This window comes from Phaethon aethereus, assembly GCF_964289735.1.
Source record: "Phaethon aethereus genome assembly, chromosome: 4".
Lineage (NCBI taxonomy): Eukaryota > Metazoa > Chordata > Aves > Phaethontiformes > Phaethontidae > Phaethon > Phaethon aethereus.
Window position 1 is genome coordinate 77441043 of NC_138578.1, and position 19758 is coordinate 77460800.

At 39.3% G+C, this 19758-nt stretch overlaps 1 protein-coding gene across 1 annotated transcript in view; it reads right to left on the reverse strand.

Annotated features, from left to right (window-relative positions):
- UVSSA (UV stimulated scaffold protein A) overlaps positions 1-19758 on the reverse strand; it is a gene marked incomplete at its 5' end in the record, with an annotated part of 56493 nt that overhangs the window by 3980 nt on the left and 32755 nt on the right. Inside the window, 5 exons of the mRNA XM_081999466.1 lie at positions 3054-3237; positions 8378-8489; positions 9338-9521; positions 14662-14814; positions 16075-16252. Of these exons, the coding sequence (XP_081855592.1) occupies positions 3054-3237; positions 8378-8489; positions 9338-9521; positions 14662-14814; positions 16075-16252 (811 nt within the window). The remainder of the gene's footprint in view (positions 1-3053; positions 3238-8377; positions 8490-9337; positions 9522-14661; positions 14815-16074; positions 16253-19758) is intronic.

Here is a 19758-nt window from a genome sequence, read left to right on the forward strand (position 1 = left end):
ACTAGTGATAGGACAAGAGGAAATGGCCTCAAGTTGCACCAGGGGAGGTTTAGATTGGATATTAGGAAAAATTTCTTCACTGAGAGGGTGGTCAGGCATTGGACCAGGCTGCCCAGGGAGGTGGTGGAGTCGCCATCTCTGGAAGTGTTCAAAAAACATGTGGATGTGGCGCTTCAGGACATGGTTTAGGGAACATGGTGGCGCTGGATTAATGGTTGGACTTGATGATCTTGAAGGTCCTTTCCAACTTAGTGATTCTGTTGGGCACAGCCGAGTGCATCTTGCCTAGGGAATTTTGCTCATGGATTCACCTCACTGCATTCTAGAGTTCCCATTGTTATTGGTTACTTTAGGTGCCTCTAGCACAAAAGCTCAGAAATCTGAGGCTGATAGTTGCAGCTGTATTCAGATGTCATCCTGCCTCTGTTTATGAAGAAGGAAGTAATCTCCTAACACATCTCTGTAAAGACCAGGACGCTCTGCCAACACGGTATGAGGTATGGTATGAGGCATACCAGCTAAGGGCTTGGTTTGAGGGACTTCCCATTTAAGAATATGGCACTGATTGATGTCTCCTTTGATTTCTACATCAGAAATGCAGCCAGCAAGTTCCATCACACAAAGTGGATGGTTTCAATTCTAGTGCCGTTAGATTTTACATTGTCACAGTCTGCCTTTATCACTTCTGCGGATGCTGGAGGCTGTGCAGTAAAATGACGACAAAACATCCATCTGGTAGTGAGTACCAGCCTTTTTCAGGATCAGGCCCTACACACTATTCCAGCTCTGCTCCTGTGGTTATATCCAAGAGGCCAGTTGACTTCTGTTACAGCTAACTGCTCCCTGTAATAGCTTCATTTCAAAAGCCGTTTTGAAACATCTGTAAACAGAGGATACTTCTTAATAATGCTTCTAAATGGTGGGATTAAAGACTTCCTCGACAGTAACTGTAATGAAAACTAACATTCTGAAAAAACACCTTGGAAGAGGTATACTTTTAACAAAATTCTGCCAATAAAGTTAGCAGAGTAAGGAAAATGTGGTCATGGTTTTGCACTTCAAATATTGCCTAATTGGTAGGAGAAAAGTGAGCCTTTAGCAGCGCAGAGTGGCCTTGACACTTTGATGTCATGTAGGTTTTACATTAGCACCACTGGATTGTGCGATACTGTAAATGAAATGAGATCCCACTTTGATGATCTGTGTGCAATTTCACTTAAGTTTATTGGCAGACTAGAGCCTGGGTTTATCACCTATACATTTCAAGTAATTTGGGGTTGTAATAAGGAGCCGAGGTTATCATCTTGTTTAGTGCTCCAAAGCATGAAACCTATTAAAACATGACAGGTTTGATTCCCTATACCTGGCACTAACACACACTCAAAATCATTAGCACAAACCATAGTAAATGAAAAATAGCTTTTAAAATTTATTTTGTTAAAGCTGATATGAAATTCTGATCATTAGAACTGTCTGTCTCTGACTTCTAACCAAGATCAGGTAACATGAGAACTTCACAGAAAACATGCTATTTCTGTAGCTAAAAGCAATGTGGATTTGTCTTTGTTATTATAACCATTACATTAGAAAAGGGAAAATAGAGTTTAAACGAATATTGTGCCTTGGATGCTGTTCAACTCATCCAGTATGTTTAGGGAATATCCCAGCATTGATGATTTTATAATAATAATTTTGCTTTTTTTATTTGACAGCTTTACACTTTTCTCTTCTCTTTGACTACTTCATTTTTGACATGTGAAACACTTTAAATAGCTGCAGCTGCTTCCCATTTGACAAAGACCAGAGCATGCTCAGGCAAATCTATGTTGCAGCTACATCTAACCAAGACTAGATACCAGAAACTGCGGAACAGAGCAGACATATGAAGCCACTGTACGTTCTAAAACTCATTCAGCTTGGTGGGTTGGTAGGCTCCCACTTCCATCAGAGCTAGCGTGCGTGCTTTAAAGTTAACTCACGTGTCTACATAAGTCATGGACACACCTTTGTTTGAAGTGTCTAAATGCCAGTGCTATCCAAACAGTTTCCTCTCCAGCTAAATGTAAGCCAAGAGCTACTGTTTGCACGTGTGCTGGGAAGAAGGAAGATGTATAGAAACAGCACCATCGCGGGAGGAATACTGTGTCCACATGTGCCTGGTACAGGGAATAATCATCTCCAAACTCTCACACTGAAGAGAGATCTGCAGCAGGTTCCAGTCCTCAATATTTACAAAAGACAGCAGGGGTTAAGTGAACAAGGACCATAACACAAGGATCCAAATATTTTTCTTAACCAACTGAATGCATTCTCAGGAAAGGAGGAGAAAAATGCAATGGCAGTGTGTCACTGAATAATACACAGGAAGGAATCACTGTGTGTACACACTGGATCAGAAGGCACTGCATCATGCCCAGCTAGCAATTTAGTATACCCAAGAGTGAGAGAAAATATACAGGAAGCCCAGGCAGCAGTCAAAAGTTTGGGAAGGTCTCTGAGCTTGAGAGAGGCTTGACCGCATCCACCAAGACACTGCTACATGCCAAAAGCCAAGGGTTTTGACAGATCCTTTTATTAACTGAAGTTCTGCTCAGGGCAGCCCATCTTAGGCTTTCAAAAGGAAAAACTGAATTTTCACTCCATCTACGCTACTACAGTGTGCCCGATGCTGTAAGTTGTGTCCCTCTGAACACATCATCTTCCTTCTAGATCCAGTGCTATTTGTACACATAAAGTAGCATCCATCTGATTAACAAATGATCATCCAGAGAAGCCACTACAGCAATTAGAGGAGTAAAAAAATAATTGGGAAGGATGAAAAAAAATCTTTCATAGGGAAATTCTCCAAATTAGCCAAAAATCGTTCTCAAAGAAATAACCTTGGTCATCAGTACCTGCTACTTTTTACCCTCCAAAGATACTGAAGGCACTTCTGCTCTGCAGTTAGCAAAGAAAATTATTTAGTAAGTGTATGTTTATGCAGAAACAGAAAGTACCGTTGAAACAAAGGGAAACAGCAAGTGAACAGGCTTTAGAGAATGTAAGCATCTTACTTATTGAAGACTTTCTTCTCAAGCCGGGAACGAGCAGTGTCAGCCTGCTGCTTCAGGTCTGTCAGATTTGGATATTTTTTCTTCTTCCCTTTCTTTTTCCCTCCTTTTTCATTATTTTTAGAGGAACCAAGATCCATTCCTGTAGCTGCTTCAACCTCTCTCATGAATTCTGGATCTCGCCACTCTGTTTAAAAGAAAAAGCATGCACTTTGAAACTCCAAACCCAGGCAGAATTTACAGTCTCCTAAGGTACAGGTTCTTGTCACTGCTGGGCGAGGGCAGAGTCCTGTGTTGCAAGTTGCATACACAAAGGAAGGGGAGGATAAAGTAGTTAGCCAGAACGACAGATCTTGATGAAAAAGCCCTGCCAGTCTGGGACTGTTAGCCGCTGCAGATAAAACTGTTCTGTAGAAAGACTTAAGTCACGTTTTCGCAGTAGCACGGTAGCAAAATTCCAAGGAAACTATTCCGTGTAGGAGAGGTGACAGAAACACAGTAATTATTATTTAGAAATTTAACAAAATGCCAACAATGTAGCTGAGGAACTTAGCTCCAGAAATAAATTCTGAATAAGCTAAAATATAAACATAAACAAAATGGAGTATGTCAACTTTTGAGCAGAGTTGGGGTGACAACATCACAACTTTTCTGCATGAAAGAATGATATTTGCTTCAAAACATGAACTGGTATCTGACACCTAAACAGCATTCTTGAATAAGTCAACATGACCGTGTTGCCATGAGCCTAATTTTACATCTGAAAGAGATACTGCTTTTTAAGTATCCCACACTTCCTCAGTTTAATTATCTAAATCAAGTTTCTTCTCTTGACAAGAGCACAAGAGTTAGTTTACCTCATCAAAAACCTGTTTTATCAAAACCTTAATGCTTCAGACTCCAACCATACACTGTAAATGGATTCTGATCGTAGATACCACCACAGGAAAAAGCATGAACTATTTTGACTGTAAACTCTTTGAGGAAGCAGTGGTCTTTCACCTTTAGTATAGTGTCTTGCATATCAGAATAAACTAACATGGTACAAAGTAGAGGGTAAAAATGTGGCTAAAAGATGGATATCTTCAAGTAGAGATGTAGAAAAATGGCATTGCACTATAAAGATTTTGAGCATATGGGTTGGAAAAAAAACCTAGCAAGTACCACTTCAGAGAGTAACATGGTCCAAACTTAGCAAAAATGTCAGAATTCTGTATTTTAACAACCAGTAATTGCCAGTAATTTGTCATATAGTTTCCCATATGCCAGTCAGCCTTTCTTGCCTGCAGAAATTGTAACACCAAATGTCTACTACCTTTATTTAACATCAGTGTAGCTATAGAAAAATAAACAGTCCTAAATGACTGTACAATTTCACTTACATACCAAGATGGTCACTGAGTGTGACAAATATTGGCAATAACATTTCAGGAAGGTCAGAGGCAATGTCCCCCACCTAAGAACATGATGTTTAGGAATACCAGAGCAATTTTCCAAGGAAAGGTTAGATAACCTACTACGATACATGAAAGCAAGGACCGATTAAAATCCAACACACCAAAAAGCACGAGGGAAATGAAGCTGTGCAAGAACTGAGCAGGAGAAGTATAGAGGGAGAAAATAGAACACATATACTTGATAGATCATAAGACCTCACAGACTTCTTTTTTTTTCTGAAGTGAAGGAATACAGAACAGCACAATTCAGATACAGGAACGATTAATCCAAGATTAAGGAAAACTGTCTAAACAGTTTATCTCCCAGTAATAAGAAGGCGTCACAGTTTAGGAACCCAGTGAATGGAGCAATTGTTTAAACACAACGAAAAAATGCCGGCATCCAGTAGAGATGAAATGAGCATTTGAGTAAAATGAAGGAGCAATTTAAAAGCCTTTGAGAAAAATCAATAGAATGCCAGGGAAGAGCAGCCTTTTTGAGCATTGATGGGCCCCTAAAGCTCTTCATACATTGTTACTGAGTTTAGCAGCAGGGAAAAGAAAATTACACAGTTTGCAAGGGTAGGCGGGAATCAATACTGTAGTTAGTAAAGAGATGCTATTTCACATCTGACTGGCCAGCGGCCTGCCTTCACCAGCCTGTCCTGATACCTGTGTGTTAACAAGTCACTAAGGGCTGAAAAACCAGATACTCTTCAGGGTTGACACAAAAAAATAGGCACTTAATTTGCTCCTGTGTGCGAGCTATTGGAAAAGGATGAACACTGCAGATTAGCAGGTCAGCATAATCCCACCTGATTCATTGTTTCAGGACTGAAGAGCCCAGAGCACCATTTTGTGGACATTAGCTAGAGTTTAGAATTCTATACTAAGTTAAAGAATGCTCTGCAATAACAACGACAGTGTTGTCAAAACATAGGAATTATCACACAAACTGTATTACTTTTATATAATTATTTTCCCCTTCAACCACACAAGGATGAAAACAAACCTATCACCCAACAGGAGAAAGATGTTGGAAAAATTTAACCATGCAATTTAACCATGCAGCTGATCCCCAAATTATAATGTTTGGGATTTTTCAAACTGTCATCATTAGCAAATGATGTTGTCGATCATAACAGCAAAGCACACACTGTCCCCACTTGAATATTTGCCAAAGCAGCACTGCTCAAGATTTGCTTCAAGTCCCTTGTAAATAAACAAACAAACAACAAACCCCAATGCAAACCAACCAAACACACACCTCCAAACCACGAGCCCAAAATAAAGAAACTAAAGACCATTTTAAAAGTCTGATGAACATATCATAAAACAAATATAAAAATACTGAGGCACAGGAAAAAAGAAAGCAACAAAAAGCAGTGCTTAGAAGTATTTAGTGACATCTGGTATACATATGACTTTAGAAAGCTGTAAGGTTTTGTCCAATAAATTAAGTGCCATAGCTTGTTCAGTATCTCCCCAGACAGATGGATGGACCTTTGTATGACATTTCAGCTTAACAACCGCACTCAATAATGCAACACAGCAATGTCAACACCGGTTTGGGACTAACATACACATCCTTGTGGGCCAGAGGTGAGAAGCCTCTAACAACACCCAGCTGACACTGTAATAAAAATAAATATTATGTCTAGCCTCAAGCGATGGTGATTTCACAAGAAGAAAAAAAAAAAAAAAAAAAAATCAATATTTTTCAGTGCAAGTAATTTTTATACCAAAGTATTAGTTTCTAGTTTGAAACGAGTCCCTCAAGAACACCTAGTAGTTTAATTTGCCAGTTTTAGTTTGTCGTAACTAAGTTTGGAACTTTCCTTTTTAACACAACATCCATATCCCTGGCCTGGTTTCGCTGTGACCGTCCAATGCTGCTGGCTGGATGCCAGTTCAGAGCACTTCGCTCCACCTGGACGAGGATGGACGCTGCCTCTAAACCTCGCACTTCCCCGCACGCAGGCACGAGAAGGTGTTCAGTAACTGCTGCATTCACGTGGTGCTGGTAATTGCCAAGCACAGTCATTCAAAGCCAGCCAAATACATATTAAAGGAAACTGTGTGGGCCAGTTGTATGTTTAAATGCACATTCATTCGACATAGGCTTTTTTGGGTAACAGATCAACAACTGGTTTTATGCTCTGAAGTGGTTTCGTGGGAGTTTCAGTAGCCTCCTTAATAATATATATGACTGTGAAACCAGTGAAACACTGAGTCAGAGCTTAAGAGACAACCATCTCCTTAAAGGGAACATACTACAAGATATGAAAATGATAAAGCCTATGGGTAAGTTTAATTAGAATGCAGACTACTCACCTAGAATAAATAGCTTAAAATAGAGAAAACGAAGACCCGCTGGAAGAAGGCATATTAAGTAAAAGCTTTGAAAACAAACCTGTCCCCTCCAATTATATACTATGTCTTTGATAGATCCCTCTCACCTTGCTTTGCAGTCCATCAGCTTCCAGTAGCTTCCTGGCTGCAGTTCCCCCGGCACCCTATGGAAATCCACCTTCTGTCCACCACTAACGAGGCTTAGTTGTACTATTGCAAAAAAGTATCTTATGCCCCTTGGAAGTCTTCCTGCCTGTGTACTCATTGCTTGCTGCCTTTCTCATTGCCTGCATTCCTTACCTAGCAGTCCAGAGCCTTATCCTGGCTAAAAACGCACAAATAACCTTGGGGAAGGATAAGTCTTCCCTCCAGAGCACTCCACACCTGAAAGCAGCAGCCTGGAGGCAAGGAGAAGGCCATTAGCTGTTTTGTTGCCCATTCCCATTGTTTAAAAACAAAATCCAGAGTATTGCACAGTAAACTGTAGACAATTAAACAGCACATAACAGCATCTGTCTGCTCCCTTCCTCAAGCCCATCACAAACATCATGCCTATTAGAACATCCAGATGTTCTAGTGCCAATTATAGTTATAATGCCAATAAAGTAAAGCCCAAGGTGAGGGCTTCCCTAGTTCAGAGTATTTTCTAGCGATGCTGCACAGATGCACAGCACAACAAGGCCAAGAATTCTTCTAAAACAGAAATAGCAAATCAGTAGATATAGGAAATATAGAACGATAGATATGAACAGATATAGGAAAAACAAGTTCCTGCATTGTAACAAAAAACCCACTCTGCCAATATTCCTGGTAACACAGTGACCCGAATAATAGTATCACTACATTATGCAAATGACAACTGTTAGGGACCAGCAAGATTAGATGACTCTTCAGAAGCATGGGAAGAGTTATTATCAGGCATTTAAGGACAATTAAACCTATTTCCTGGGAATACACATGTTCCTTAAGATAAAAGCTATAATTCGTCTGCCTAAGAAGTGTTAGGAACATCATGGTAACTATTGTAAATAAGGAACAAATGAAATGTTAACTTCATTCTGTGTAGACATGCATCCATATTTATCACCTAAGCAAGAATCACTGCAAATGATTTGCAAATTAAAACCAACAGGAATTTAAATGAGAGAACAGGGTTAGGAGCAGAACAGAAATATGATCCAGTTCTGTGGATCTTAACCTGTGCCTTTGGCAATGAAAGAATCGTCTCTCTTCCACCATATAGCCTGTCTCACCCATTGTCCAACTGTATACTGAGATTGTTGTCCAACTTTTATCTGCACTGCATCTATATATAGATGCAATGTGTACAACATATAGATACAATGTAGATACAATATAAACAATTATTATATGGATTGTAAATACATTGTAGATATGCTAAATACTGAATGCAATATATATACAAACACATACAATAAAGACAGTACACTTACATTTAAAGCTTATATACCATCTCTGTCTAATATTTTTCACTTTTTTTTTTTTTTTTTTTTTTTAAGGTGCTATGCAGACACAAACCTGGCTGAGCTGCTTGCTTCTCAAATCGCATCTTTTCTTCTCTGGCTCTGTCTTCTGCATTAACAGGAATGCCAGATTCATCCCGAGGAATTATCTTTCCATGGAAAGGGCACTTCAGAAAGGAAAGGAAAAAAAAAACCTGAAAACTTCCGAATGAAAAGAAAATGCTTACATGTTATTCAACATAGCTTAAGCCACACACTGGAATCAAGCAACAAAACTCTACACTTGATGCCCAGTCCCCCTTAGAAAGCATCAGGATCCCATAAACATCATACAGTTAATATATTCAAATAAATAAGGTCTTTGTGATATGAATATCCAATTTCAAGAGGCCAGGTAGCACATGCTGTCAGCTGTGGAACCAGGGCACCAATGCTGCACTGTATTCTGTTGTTTATGCTGTATCCCTATCCTGTAACAATCTCATTTAAAGTATTTTAGTGCATTCAGATCCTTCAATCTCAGGTAATACAGGAAGAATAGGCTTATTAGACCAAAGTATTTAAGCAAAGTATTTCTGCTCAATAGGGCTCATACTTTGAGGCTGCATAGCCTTTAGTTTTCGTAAAACCTAATTTGTAAATAAAATCTCTTTGCCCCTCAAACACCCACGTTTCTAAAAACAAGTTAGTATCAAATATGCCTCTAAATGAGGAAAACTTTTCAGCAAACAACTGTCTCCACTGTCAGGTACTCAAACATCACAGTAATAAATATAATATAAATACCTACGATGAATGCCAACAAATATTTGAGTTATTTAAATGTTTACAGCTTCCTTGTAGAAAGGATGCTTCTCACATGAAGCACCTATCGACAGCAAACTTCTTCAGATACAATTTTCTTTCACTCCCTTGAACTATATTTACAATGTGCAATAAACTTTTACAGACATGTTTTAACAAGATCGTCTCTGCGTTAGCAGATATCCTGGAAGTTATGCTACTTGGTGCCCACCTTGATCCGATCTTGTCTTTCACACAGCCTTCCATCAGGCATTGGTGCTCGACATTTATGTTTCACTGGTTCAAACTTGCCAGCAAATGTTATGTATCTAGTTTTTAACATTTCAGTTATTTCTTTATTTTCCACCTCTTCCTCTACTTCACTGGGAGCCCAAAATCGATGCTCAGAAGCAAATCTGGAAAAACGATGAATGAAAATTATTCACAAAGTTGTAAGAAAGCACATAAAGATGCCAGTATTATCCCATGGTAAACTTACATGTAAAAGGAAGGCAAGATTTATGAGTGAATTAGAAAAACCGAGGAATCTACCATTCTTTCTTATGACTCCTGTATTATGAAGATGTTTTTAAAATATCACCAAAGCTTGTCTAGTATCGACTTCTTGTTTAACCTGCTAACATATTACAACTCTTAGCTCTAGTTCGTGATCTAGACATTCACAGTCAGTTATCTGATATCCAGTTTCAGTGAATAACTTTCTAATTCTGTAGTTAACACTCTTCATAACAAAATACTTCTATGATTAAACACACAAGATAGACCAGGGAGGAAACAGTTTGATCTTGACTTGTCTGATCTTATTCCTGGTAGCTGTAGGCCTGCAGCAGCAGAGCAGCAGAAGCTGAAATCAGAGTATGTTCCTTGGACCAGGGAAGAGAGCGAACGATCAGATTGCTCTGATAGAGCAATCTTACAGATTATATATACATACATATATATATATATATATATAAAAAAAATAAAAAAATCTTATAGATCAACCTTACAGAGATTCTTTCTTCCAGGTTCTCCTATACAGTGTCCCTATGTCTGAGAAACTTATGAGGTATTCCTCTAGGAAATTAAGCTAATCCATTGAAAATCCATTGTAAAATTAGAGATTTTACTTGTATTTACAGACAGGTATAAGCAAATATACTCTTTGTAATCTGCTGTAAGGAAGATCAGTACCACGCCAGCAGATGTGGGGGGTGGGAGGGAAGGGGAGCAAAGACCTTTGAGTGATGTAGTATTTTCAAATTTTCTCAACAGTATTCAGATAATTTCATTTTAGCCACGCTAGGCTGCCACTAGTGTCTAACGAGAAACAGGCAACCCCAGAGAGTAATTACCTGACACATTTTAGATGCTAATCTTAGGATGCTATGTGTGTCCCTCTAATGGTCTATGTTTCTCCTAATCAGGAAAAAAAATCAGGGTGACCAGCTTAAGCTTAGATATCTAACTTCAAGATATCTGAAGTTAAACAACAACAATTCCATCTCAAATTTAAGGAAATACAAAGTTAAAGAGAAAAAAATACAGCTAAACTAAGCAAAAAGAATTCCAGCCTGCATGTCTGCTGCTTATTACAAGCAAAATGGAGGTATCTAGATTACAGATGTCTTGATAAGAACTTAAAATTTATAAAGGACACTTCACAATTCCTTTCTTCCATCCAATCAGTTCCAGACTGATTTGAGGGGATTTTCTCTATCCATATCCAATTCCTCTCACTCATTAATATAGAATCATAGAATGGTTTGGTTTGGAGGGGACCTTCAAAGGCCACCTAGTCCAACCCCCCTGCAATGAGCAGGTCATCACTGTGCCTTGGGTGTCATTCCTACTTCTGAGACTTTGCCTTCTATAGACTGCAGGGCCATATATATGTGAACACTGGTTTCTCTAATCACAACGATCTTGATTCAGCAAAGCACATAAGCCAACAGATAAAGAATTACTTTGGTGGGTCTGAAGAGTTTTGATGAATTTTATCTAAGCAAGTTTTCAGCAGATCACAAGGAAAAAACAGTGGAGGAAATTATCTGACCTTAGCAACCTACAACATACATAGCTGCTGGTTTTACTGCGATAGCTGACCATTTAAAACTATATTAATAGATTAGAACTAGGTTAAAAAAGCGATTAAGAAATTTCAAAGCCATTCTATGATTTGCCAAACATCAGAAAAACGTTCAACAAGCAAAATCCTTGTTAAAGAGATTCATGTTATCCAATAATTTCTTCATCAAATATACCTTGCTAGGGCAAGAAAAATTCTGACCTGCCAAAAAGTACAAATAACTTCCTTCTGGTAAATTAGGGGATAAAGGCAAAAGAGTTATAGTGGAGGTTAGTTCAACATTAAACATAGTAACAGGTTTCCACAATTTTTGGTTTAAAAAAAAAAAAGTTTTCAATCACACAATTCTGCAACCTGTAGCCAAAACAAAAAAGCTTTAAGAATCTTTATAATATGCCAATATGACTTTATTAAAACATTTGAGTGACACAGTATTTTAGCTTCAGAAATTATGTGACAAGACTGTACAATAGACAGTAAATAAAAGAATGAAGTAAATTTCTGATTTGCTTAGTTTTAATACAGTCCTGAAAACAAGACTGACTGCTAGCTCTGTATTACTAACCTTACAGACACAAGGAAGGGAAAGCATTCCTAAAAAGACATGATACGGGATTTCTATGTGCAAGGTAGCTGTACAGAATCTCCTAGTAAAATCTAATGTCCTTTGGTGGTCTGAACTCCCCTTCCCCTCTAAATTATCAAATTACAGTTACATGAGAACGAAGAAGCTTTTAACAGTTGTGCATGCCAAACTTTCCAATTAGGAAAAAGTTCTATTTAATGTTTTTTCTGTCACCCCTCAAAATCTGCCTCCAACAAATCTCAAGGAAATTAAAATTATGTTTTACTCTATATATCATCAATCAGTATTTGGGAACTGAACTTAAAATAGCTTGATTCCTACACAGATACTCATGATTATTATTGTTTACTACAAGCATATAACTTATTTTCTACCAGCATGACTTACTAGCAGGTGAGAAAAGAACAAAGTAGTGCTGATGCCCAAAGTTTTCTGATTTCCAGCTGTTGTAATTTAAGCAACATTTTTAAAAGGCAGAACACGAGATCTTTCTTTGAAAAAATGAGAAGAAGAAAGAAAAACTTTTTTGTAAGAAGGATCAGAAGGAGAACAGATAATCAACTAGAAGATCAACACCCCACTCACACTCATAGAAAGAATGTTATTGATCTAGACAAATAACAGAGGCTTTAATGGAAATTACATAGCTATACATTAGGAGGAATAAAAGACAAGTAAGGGTTAACTGAAATCTAAAAGAAAGTCTAGCTCCTGGAGAAATATTGCACCTTTTCAACTAATTTATATCAATTTATATATCACTTTGTTCCTATGATGATGGGAAGCTTACAAAAAAATTGAATAAATATAAATTCTAAAATAAGTATGAGCGTACAGAGATCCCGGAGCAAGTGCTATATGGGCTAATTCAAATATCCTAGTCACAGTCATAAAACGTGCTGCCGCAGTTAATTTAGTCTGATCCTAAGAGTAAGCTAATTTAATTCAAGGAGGAGGGTAGATGAGTTTGGAAGGCCCATGCTATCCAAAATAGTTAGTTAAGTTAGCATAGCAGTCTCTACACAGTACAAGACTGTGCAGTACACAATCCTCCCCCAAAAAAGTACGCCTACAGCTTTATAAACTCATTTGAAGAGTTCTTAAACTAGCTTAATGAGTTGTGTGAGTGAAGGCAGAAGTCGGGAAAATGGTTCGGCCCAAACTTTTTGAAAAGCCCACAGTTACTGTCACGTTCTAGAGAAGGTGATGGTTCTCCGTTTACCAGCTAAACAAAACTTCTTTAGAAAAATCATCTTCCTCGTAGCTTCATTCTCACTTTCAGAATCTTAATTTATTCTAAATGCTGTAATTAAGTAAGTGTAGTGTGAAAGAGGTGAGGGGGAAAGACTTTTCCACTTCAAATTTTAAAAATTCAAATTCCGTACACATTCTGTATGTGTTGTCTGTTTTTTGGGTTTGCTTTTTTTCCTAGGCATCTTACAGAGACAGTATGCGTGCACATAGAAAAGTTAAAGGAATTGGCCAATGACTACCTTAATTTTTCAATAAATATATTTTATACCCAGGGGTCAATGGTATTGTGTGTGCAGAGTTACTTAAATTAACTTTTAGTTAGATTGGCATATCTGTAGTTATAGACTATAAGGTTCAGAAGTGTGCCCTCTATTTTATTGGAAAGCATAAAAATAAAACAGTACAGCACAAGGCAGACAGGGAGTGAAATATGCTTCTGATTTCACTTATGACTTGAATAACTCATTTGCAATGTAAAGTAAAGCCTTACTACTTTTTTGGCATTATCACAGACAAATGCTTCTTAAAGCCCTGCTGAAAATCTTAACCATTTTATAGGCCTTGAAGAGCTTACACCACACCAGACAGAACCCAAAGCTTGGAGTGGCTGCGTTAGAGCACTATTAAGGATCAAATTTCACTGGCTTTCAATAATTTAAAACATATTCAGCATTTTATGCAATCAGATACAGAGGCAATACTTTCCTCTTGTTTTTCTGCAAACACTGTCTTCACACTGTGATCATGGCCTGGTGGGTTTTTTTTGTTTTGTTTTGTTCTGATGAGAAAACAAACTAAGTTAAAGTAATACTGCTGAGAATAGGAGAGTTTGATTTGCAACCTAGCCAATGGTTTTTGCCTTTTCCAAGACAGGTACGATATACACTGATACTGAAGTTCTGGTGGACTTAAATGAAATTATACATAGAGGGAGAACTTTGCATCCTGACTTTCATATGAAAATACTAGTCTTAAAAATATTTTTTAAAAACTGACTGCTAGAAACGAGTTCTGATGTATACCTACCATCTTTTCTTCCTGGCATTGCTAAAGCTCTCCCCAAGCCAGCAATGTTTCATGTCCAAGAAACACAAAACCTTCCCCAGACAAGAATGAAAAGTGAGAAATCCAAATTCAAATCCTGTAACCAGCACCTATTTCTTGTGTGACTGAACAGGCATATCAATTTCCTCATTTACCTCTCTGTAAAGTCAGGAAAAAGACCCCTGACACCTCCCCAGTCTTCCTCCTACCTTGTCTGTTATTTATTTAGACTGTCAAGTCCCCAGCAGAGGGACTGTCTCGCATGCACTTGCATAGCACTTTGCATAATGAGGTACCGATGTAAATTGGAGTTAAGTGATGCCATGCTGCAAATAATACACAAACATGAAAGAGCAGGAAAAATGTGCTTTGAAGCACCAAAGGATATTTAATTAGCATCACATCTTCTCAAAACAAATAACTTTAAAGGTAGAATTTCTGACTTTGTTTATGGGTCCTACAGCACAAGGGACAGAAGAAAAGTAAGTATCAAAAGAAATAGCAGTCACCCCATTGCATGACCTCTGAATACAAATAAATCTATATATTTGTTTAATTTGTCTTAAAAGAGAAAGAGCATTACTTGAGAATCTTCCCAGCACTTGGCTGATCCTGTCCCCAGTAGTGAAGATCTAATCCAAAAGGCATGAGGGGAGCTTTAGCTCTTTCTTCTTCTAGTTTTCTTCTCTTACTGTCAAGCTCTTCCAAGGCTGCTGGCTCAGTAGTTGCAGAGTCACTGGAGAAAAATGATGAAAAGTCAATATGGAACAGCAATGATCACAACAACTTTTTCTCTTTTTTCATTAGATTTTCACACCAACACTAATATTCTCTTAGATCTAGGACTACAACTACCTTTACAGGATTGACTTTTGTTTTTTTTAAAAGGATGCAAACCATAATATCACACACTCTAAGTACAGCACACTGCATCATGAAGCTTAAGTGCACATTCAGCTAAAGCTATATAAAATGTATTATACCATACGTGTAGAAGCCTAGAGATCTAATGGGGGCAGTAGTGGATCACACACGCTGTGCTGTAACACGAGCTACTGATATGGCAAACTGTGTTTAGAAAGATCTTGCTTCTGTAAGGTCATGCCCATGTTTGCATGGCAGTCACACAGATTGCTAAGTTTGTTTTTGTTGACAAAATTCCACCTTGCAGACTTATAATACTCATTGTGCAACACCACCATAGAATTCATTAGTCTTCAAAAACCAGAGTGCTACTATGGGGACCTTGGGTATTCAGTAAGAGAACTTCAAATGGTCTTAGTCACTTTACTAAAACACTAAATTTTTAACGATTAACAGTCAAAATGTACACCTGAATACTCCAAACTCCAGAGTTCTAATAAAGTAAACTCCTTTCTGAGATTACATCCCAATTTGCTAGTTTTTGGGGGCTTTCCTGGCCAATGCAGAAGTTTCTTTTCAGGAATATGCCACTAAGTAGATTACTCAGTCTTATCCCCAAATCACAGATAAATGCTAGACAAGGCTGGATTTTCAGCAAGCTTTGAATAGGACTGACAACAAATACGTCTTTGGAATCAGTAAAACACTCCTTCAGGCAGCACTGACAGTGTAAGTCACTAGGAGAGAAGAAATGGCTGAAACTACTTTCTAATGTAGCACTAGGATATGTTCTGTTTAGCTGCAAACCAAAAATCATCCCAAAAAATGGAAATGGGTTTTTTTTGTTAGGAGAGTTGGGAATGTTTTGTATTTTCATAGAGGCCTTTTACACCAAATAAAACCTAAACCAAGTGAGCAGTACGATATTCCTTAAGAGCCTGGTGCAATCAGTAACAAAATCCCCAATACCGAGCAGTGAACGTACATCTCCATAAAAGAATTGTAACTTCAAAGTGAAACCAAGACAGCCTTAGCAGCTTGCCCAGTTCACGAGCGCTTTTCTGTGTGCTTTCGTGACTAACAAATACAAATAGGAGCAAGAAGTTTCTACAAGAATTAAAACAAAGATAACCTGGCATGCGGAGGCGGTAACTTCGGTAGTTTGTCTCTAATAAGTTTCAATGTGGCGGCTGCACAGGTTGGATCAAGCTCGTCTTCATTCCCTTTCGGCTGGGTGCGGGAGCGCAACGGAGCTGGTCCTATTGACGTCTTCCCTGCCGGTGCTTTTGGAGGGGACTGGGGCTCTAGCCCTGCAAAAGAACACCATGCTTAGGAGGGTTTCACTTCTCCCACCCTCAGTGCCTCACAGCAGGGCCAAACAGCTCAGGATGCTGATCACATGTCCTACCGCTTTCAATTCACATTAGACATCCATCCCACTCATAGACAGAGTGGTATTTCTGCCTGTGAAATTTTTCACATTTTGGGACAGAAACATACTGAGTAACTAACTACAGCAAATCAACTTTTAAATTTCTATGACATGGTGTGATGGCAAAGAATGATGTTACCTCACCTTGGAAAGAAGGATTTTAACAATACCTTTTTGCCTAAACTGCAGTACTGCTTTTTGTACCGAAGTTTCCAGTATCATATCAGCTTGCTGGTAATTTCTCCAATCAAGGTTATATCAAGGTAAAACAGAAGAAAGGAACTATTGGCACTACTGTTTAACACCTGAAGTCCCGGAAGAAATCTAAGAGCAGTAGAAAGCAAAAGGCAAGGCATACATCCATATCCTCCTGTGTGCTACGATTAATTCTTTGTGGTGTCTCAGTGAGAAGTCCTGCTAAAATTCTCACAAGCCCAACTACGAGAAGCTGCTTCTGGGTGGGGGATTCACTGCAACACATGACTGATGAGATTGGGAACCATCGTCACCAGGCACGGCTGGCGGGGAAACACACACGGTGAAAAAATGAAGTGTGTGTGAGGCACAACCCTGTTCTTTTCTGATTCTCAGCTACCATATTGATCCTTCAGAACTAAGAATATAAACCAAAATACCTCTTTCTTTCCTTCCTGATTTGTTAAGGGGCAGCACAACTGAGAATAGTTCAATTTCTAAATATATCTGCAAACAGAATTATCTAGAGAACATTCTTCTTTCAGAGATACAAATACAAATGATTTGCCAAGATAACATATCAAAGCGCTGGCAGAAGTAATGAGTGTACCCACAGAGTATGCTCAAGAGAAATGCCTGAGCTACACCTGAGGAACAAGCCTGCTGCAAGGCAGCACCAGGCATCGATGCTCAGCACCAGCAGCTCAGTGGTGGGGCAACTTAATTACTTTATACAGCAAGATTAGACAGCCAGCACGGGCTGTAATGATGCAATTAGATAGGCTGAGCAGTTAGACAGCACATGCCTCTACCCGCTGAGCTAGAGAAGCAACTCTATTAGCTGGCAGTAGTAACAAGAACTTTTCAGCCAACGACAGCTAGAAATGGAAAGACAAGATGCCTCACTAACATAACAGACTATGTTTTCCCCATCAGAAAGTCTATTTTATAAAAGAAGTGATTAAAATGCAAGGCCCCACCCCCCAAAAAACTAAATCAATGCAAAAAAAGTCATAGTTTCACAAGACTAAAATTTTAAGCAAATTATCTTGGCCTTCTTAGGAAAAGCAATCGGAGTTTACATGACATGTTTTAGCCATTATTTAATTGGGACTTTTAGTCTCTTGCCCACCTCTAGCTAGCCCTGAAGCTGTATCCCAGAAGTATTCTTGCTTTGCTGATTTTTTTGCTAATCATTAAATGTATCACAAGATAGCAACTAAAGGAAAAGCTAATGTGGTATGACCTGCCCTCTGAGTGGGAAATTGCAGGACCTGTAGTGGCAGGTAGCTTTGGTACACAAAATATTTTCATTTTAGAGAAAAACATATTTTTCACAAACAAAATTAGAGCAACTTTCCCCGACTCCTCTTTCCACCTTATAAGGTCTTGCAGTAACTCATCCTGACCTTGATTCATCTGCACCACTCACTCCCTGTTACCTATGGGGTGCAACCACGCAGAAGGCGTCACTAGACTCAAGCTACAGGTCAAGTTGCTGAGCAGGCAACCTTCTAGATCCAGTCCCTAGATACATAAGGGTCTGCATTTTCCAACTACCTAGATCAGGAACTGAGTCCTTGTGCAGGGAATGGCATCTCCTCCTCATTTTCCAAGGCTCCAAGCTGACAGCAGTGAGAAGGATTCCCTCTCAACCCTCTGCTTAACCTAGTTCCTGGACATCCTCTTCCCCAGAGCGAGCTGACAGTCCCAATTCAAAATCCACAAAGCTAGAGCCCCTCAGAAAGACAGGAGAAGCAAATGCAGACATCCAGCTGGATATGGCTTGTGTGTGTGTGGCCTTTAAATTTTGCTGCATACAGCTAACAGTCACTTCAGTCATTCCTAAATCTTCTGAACACAACTGACTGCAGAGCTGGGAGAGAGGCTCAGAATAGCCTCAAGGATGGGGACTCTTCTAAGCCCATCCGAGATCCCATGTCTCTTTCTAGTATGGCTTACACTGGTAACAATGATAGAAAATGTTTTAAGGGCAAGGCGACTCAGGGCAGAGGCCAGTAACGACAACCATGGCAGGTGGCTTACCTTGTCCTTTCAGAGCAAGAGAGGGAAGGGAATAGGATCTGGAGAAGGAAAGAGGATGAGAGAGCACCAGCCATCATCAGTTAATAAGCATTCATAGAGACTTCTCTGTCTTCTCCTTGTTGTCCCATGATGGCTCAATACATTCCTTTTGCTTAGCCACCATATGACAAAGAGAAATGCAGACCATTTTAACAAGACGGTTGAGGCAAGTATATCCGTGATGCAACTTGTGTGTGATAATATGTTCCCATGTGCAAAGAGAAACCAGACTCAACTCTGGCAGGCTCATGCATTCCACCTTTCCTAAGAAAAGGCTGCTTTAGTATCATGCAGATACCACAGAGGAGTGAACACACGTCTGAGCGCGGGTATTTCAGCAGTGCCAGTCTGGCGGCTGTCCCAGAAAGACTCCAGTAAGTACCCAACTGTCCAAACGTTCGCAGGCTGCAAGCGTTGCAGAGCGGACAAAGACATTCACCACAGTCGGAAGCCAGTGTCAAACCCAGCTCCCCCTGACTCCCTGTTCTGCTCTCTGGAAAACACTGCAAAACCAAAGCCAGCATCCCTAAGACCTTGTGTCTTGAAAGACAGTGCTGCTCGAGCTGTCCAGTGCTCCCTGGGAACGGAAGTTAGCATGGACTGTGATGCAAAGAAGGATCGTATCTTTTCAATTTTTATGTCCTCAGACGGGCGGTGAGAACCTGCCTCCCAGCTGTGGACAGACACAGGCCCTCTTGCCCGTGGCTGGTGATGCCGCCGCTGCTGAGTGCGCCTGACACCACCGCTCCCTTGCTCAGTCATGGCCACATCACGTACTCAAATGAAAATGCCACGTTCACCTTGCTATCTAACCTTCCTTCCCAAAGTCAACAAGGCTTTAAAGAACATTGTTAAAAAAATCATTTAAAAGACTAATCTGTGCGTTGGAAAAGGGTCTCAAAATTAGCAGAAGGACCAGCAATAAGGGAAATGATGATTAAGCATAATAGGATGGAACTAAGTGGAGAAATATCTAGGTTAAATAGTAAAAAAAAAAAGATCATTTATTAGGCTGTGGACTTGCCGTTCAAGAGGGATAATGGTGCCTCCGCAAAAATGTTTTTTAAATAGCACTTCAGTGAAATATTAAGGGAGCAATCTTGA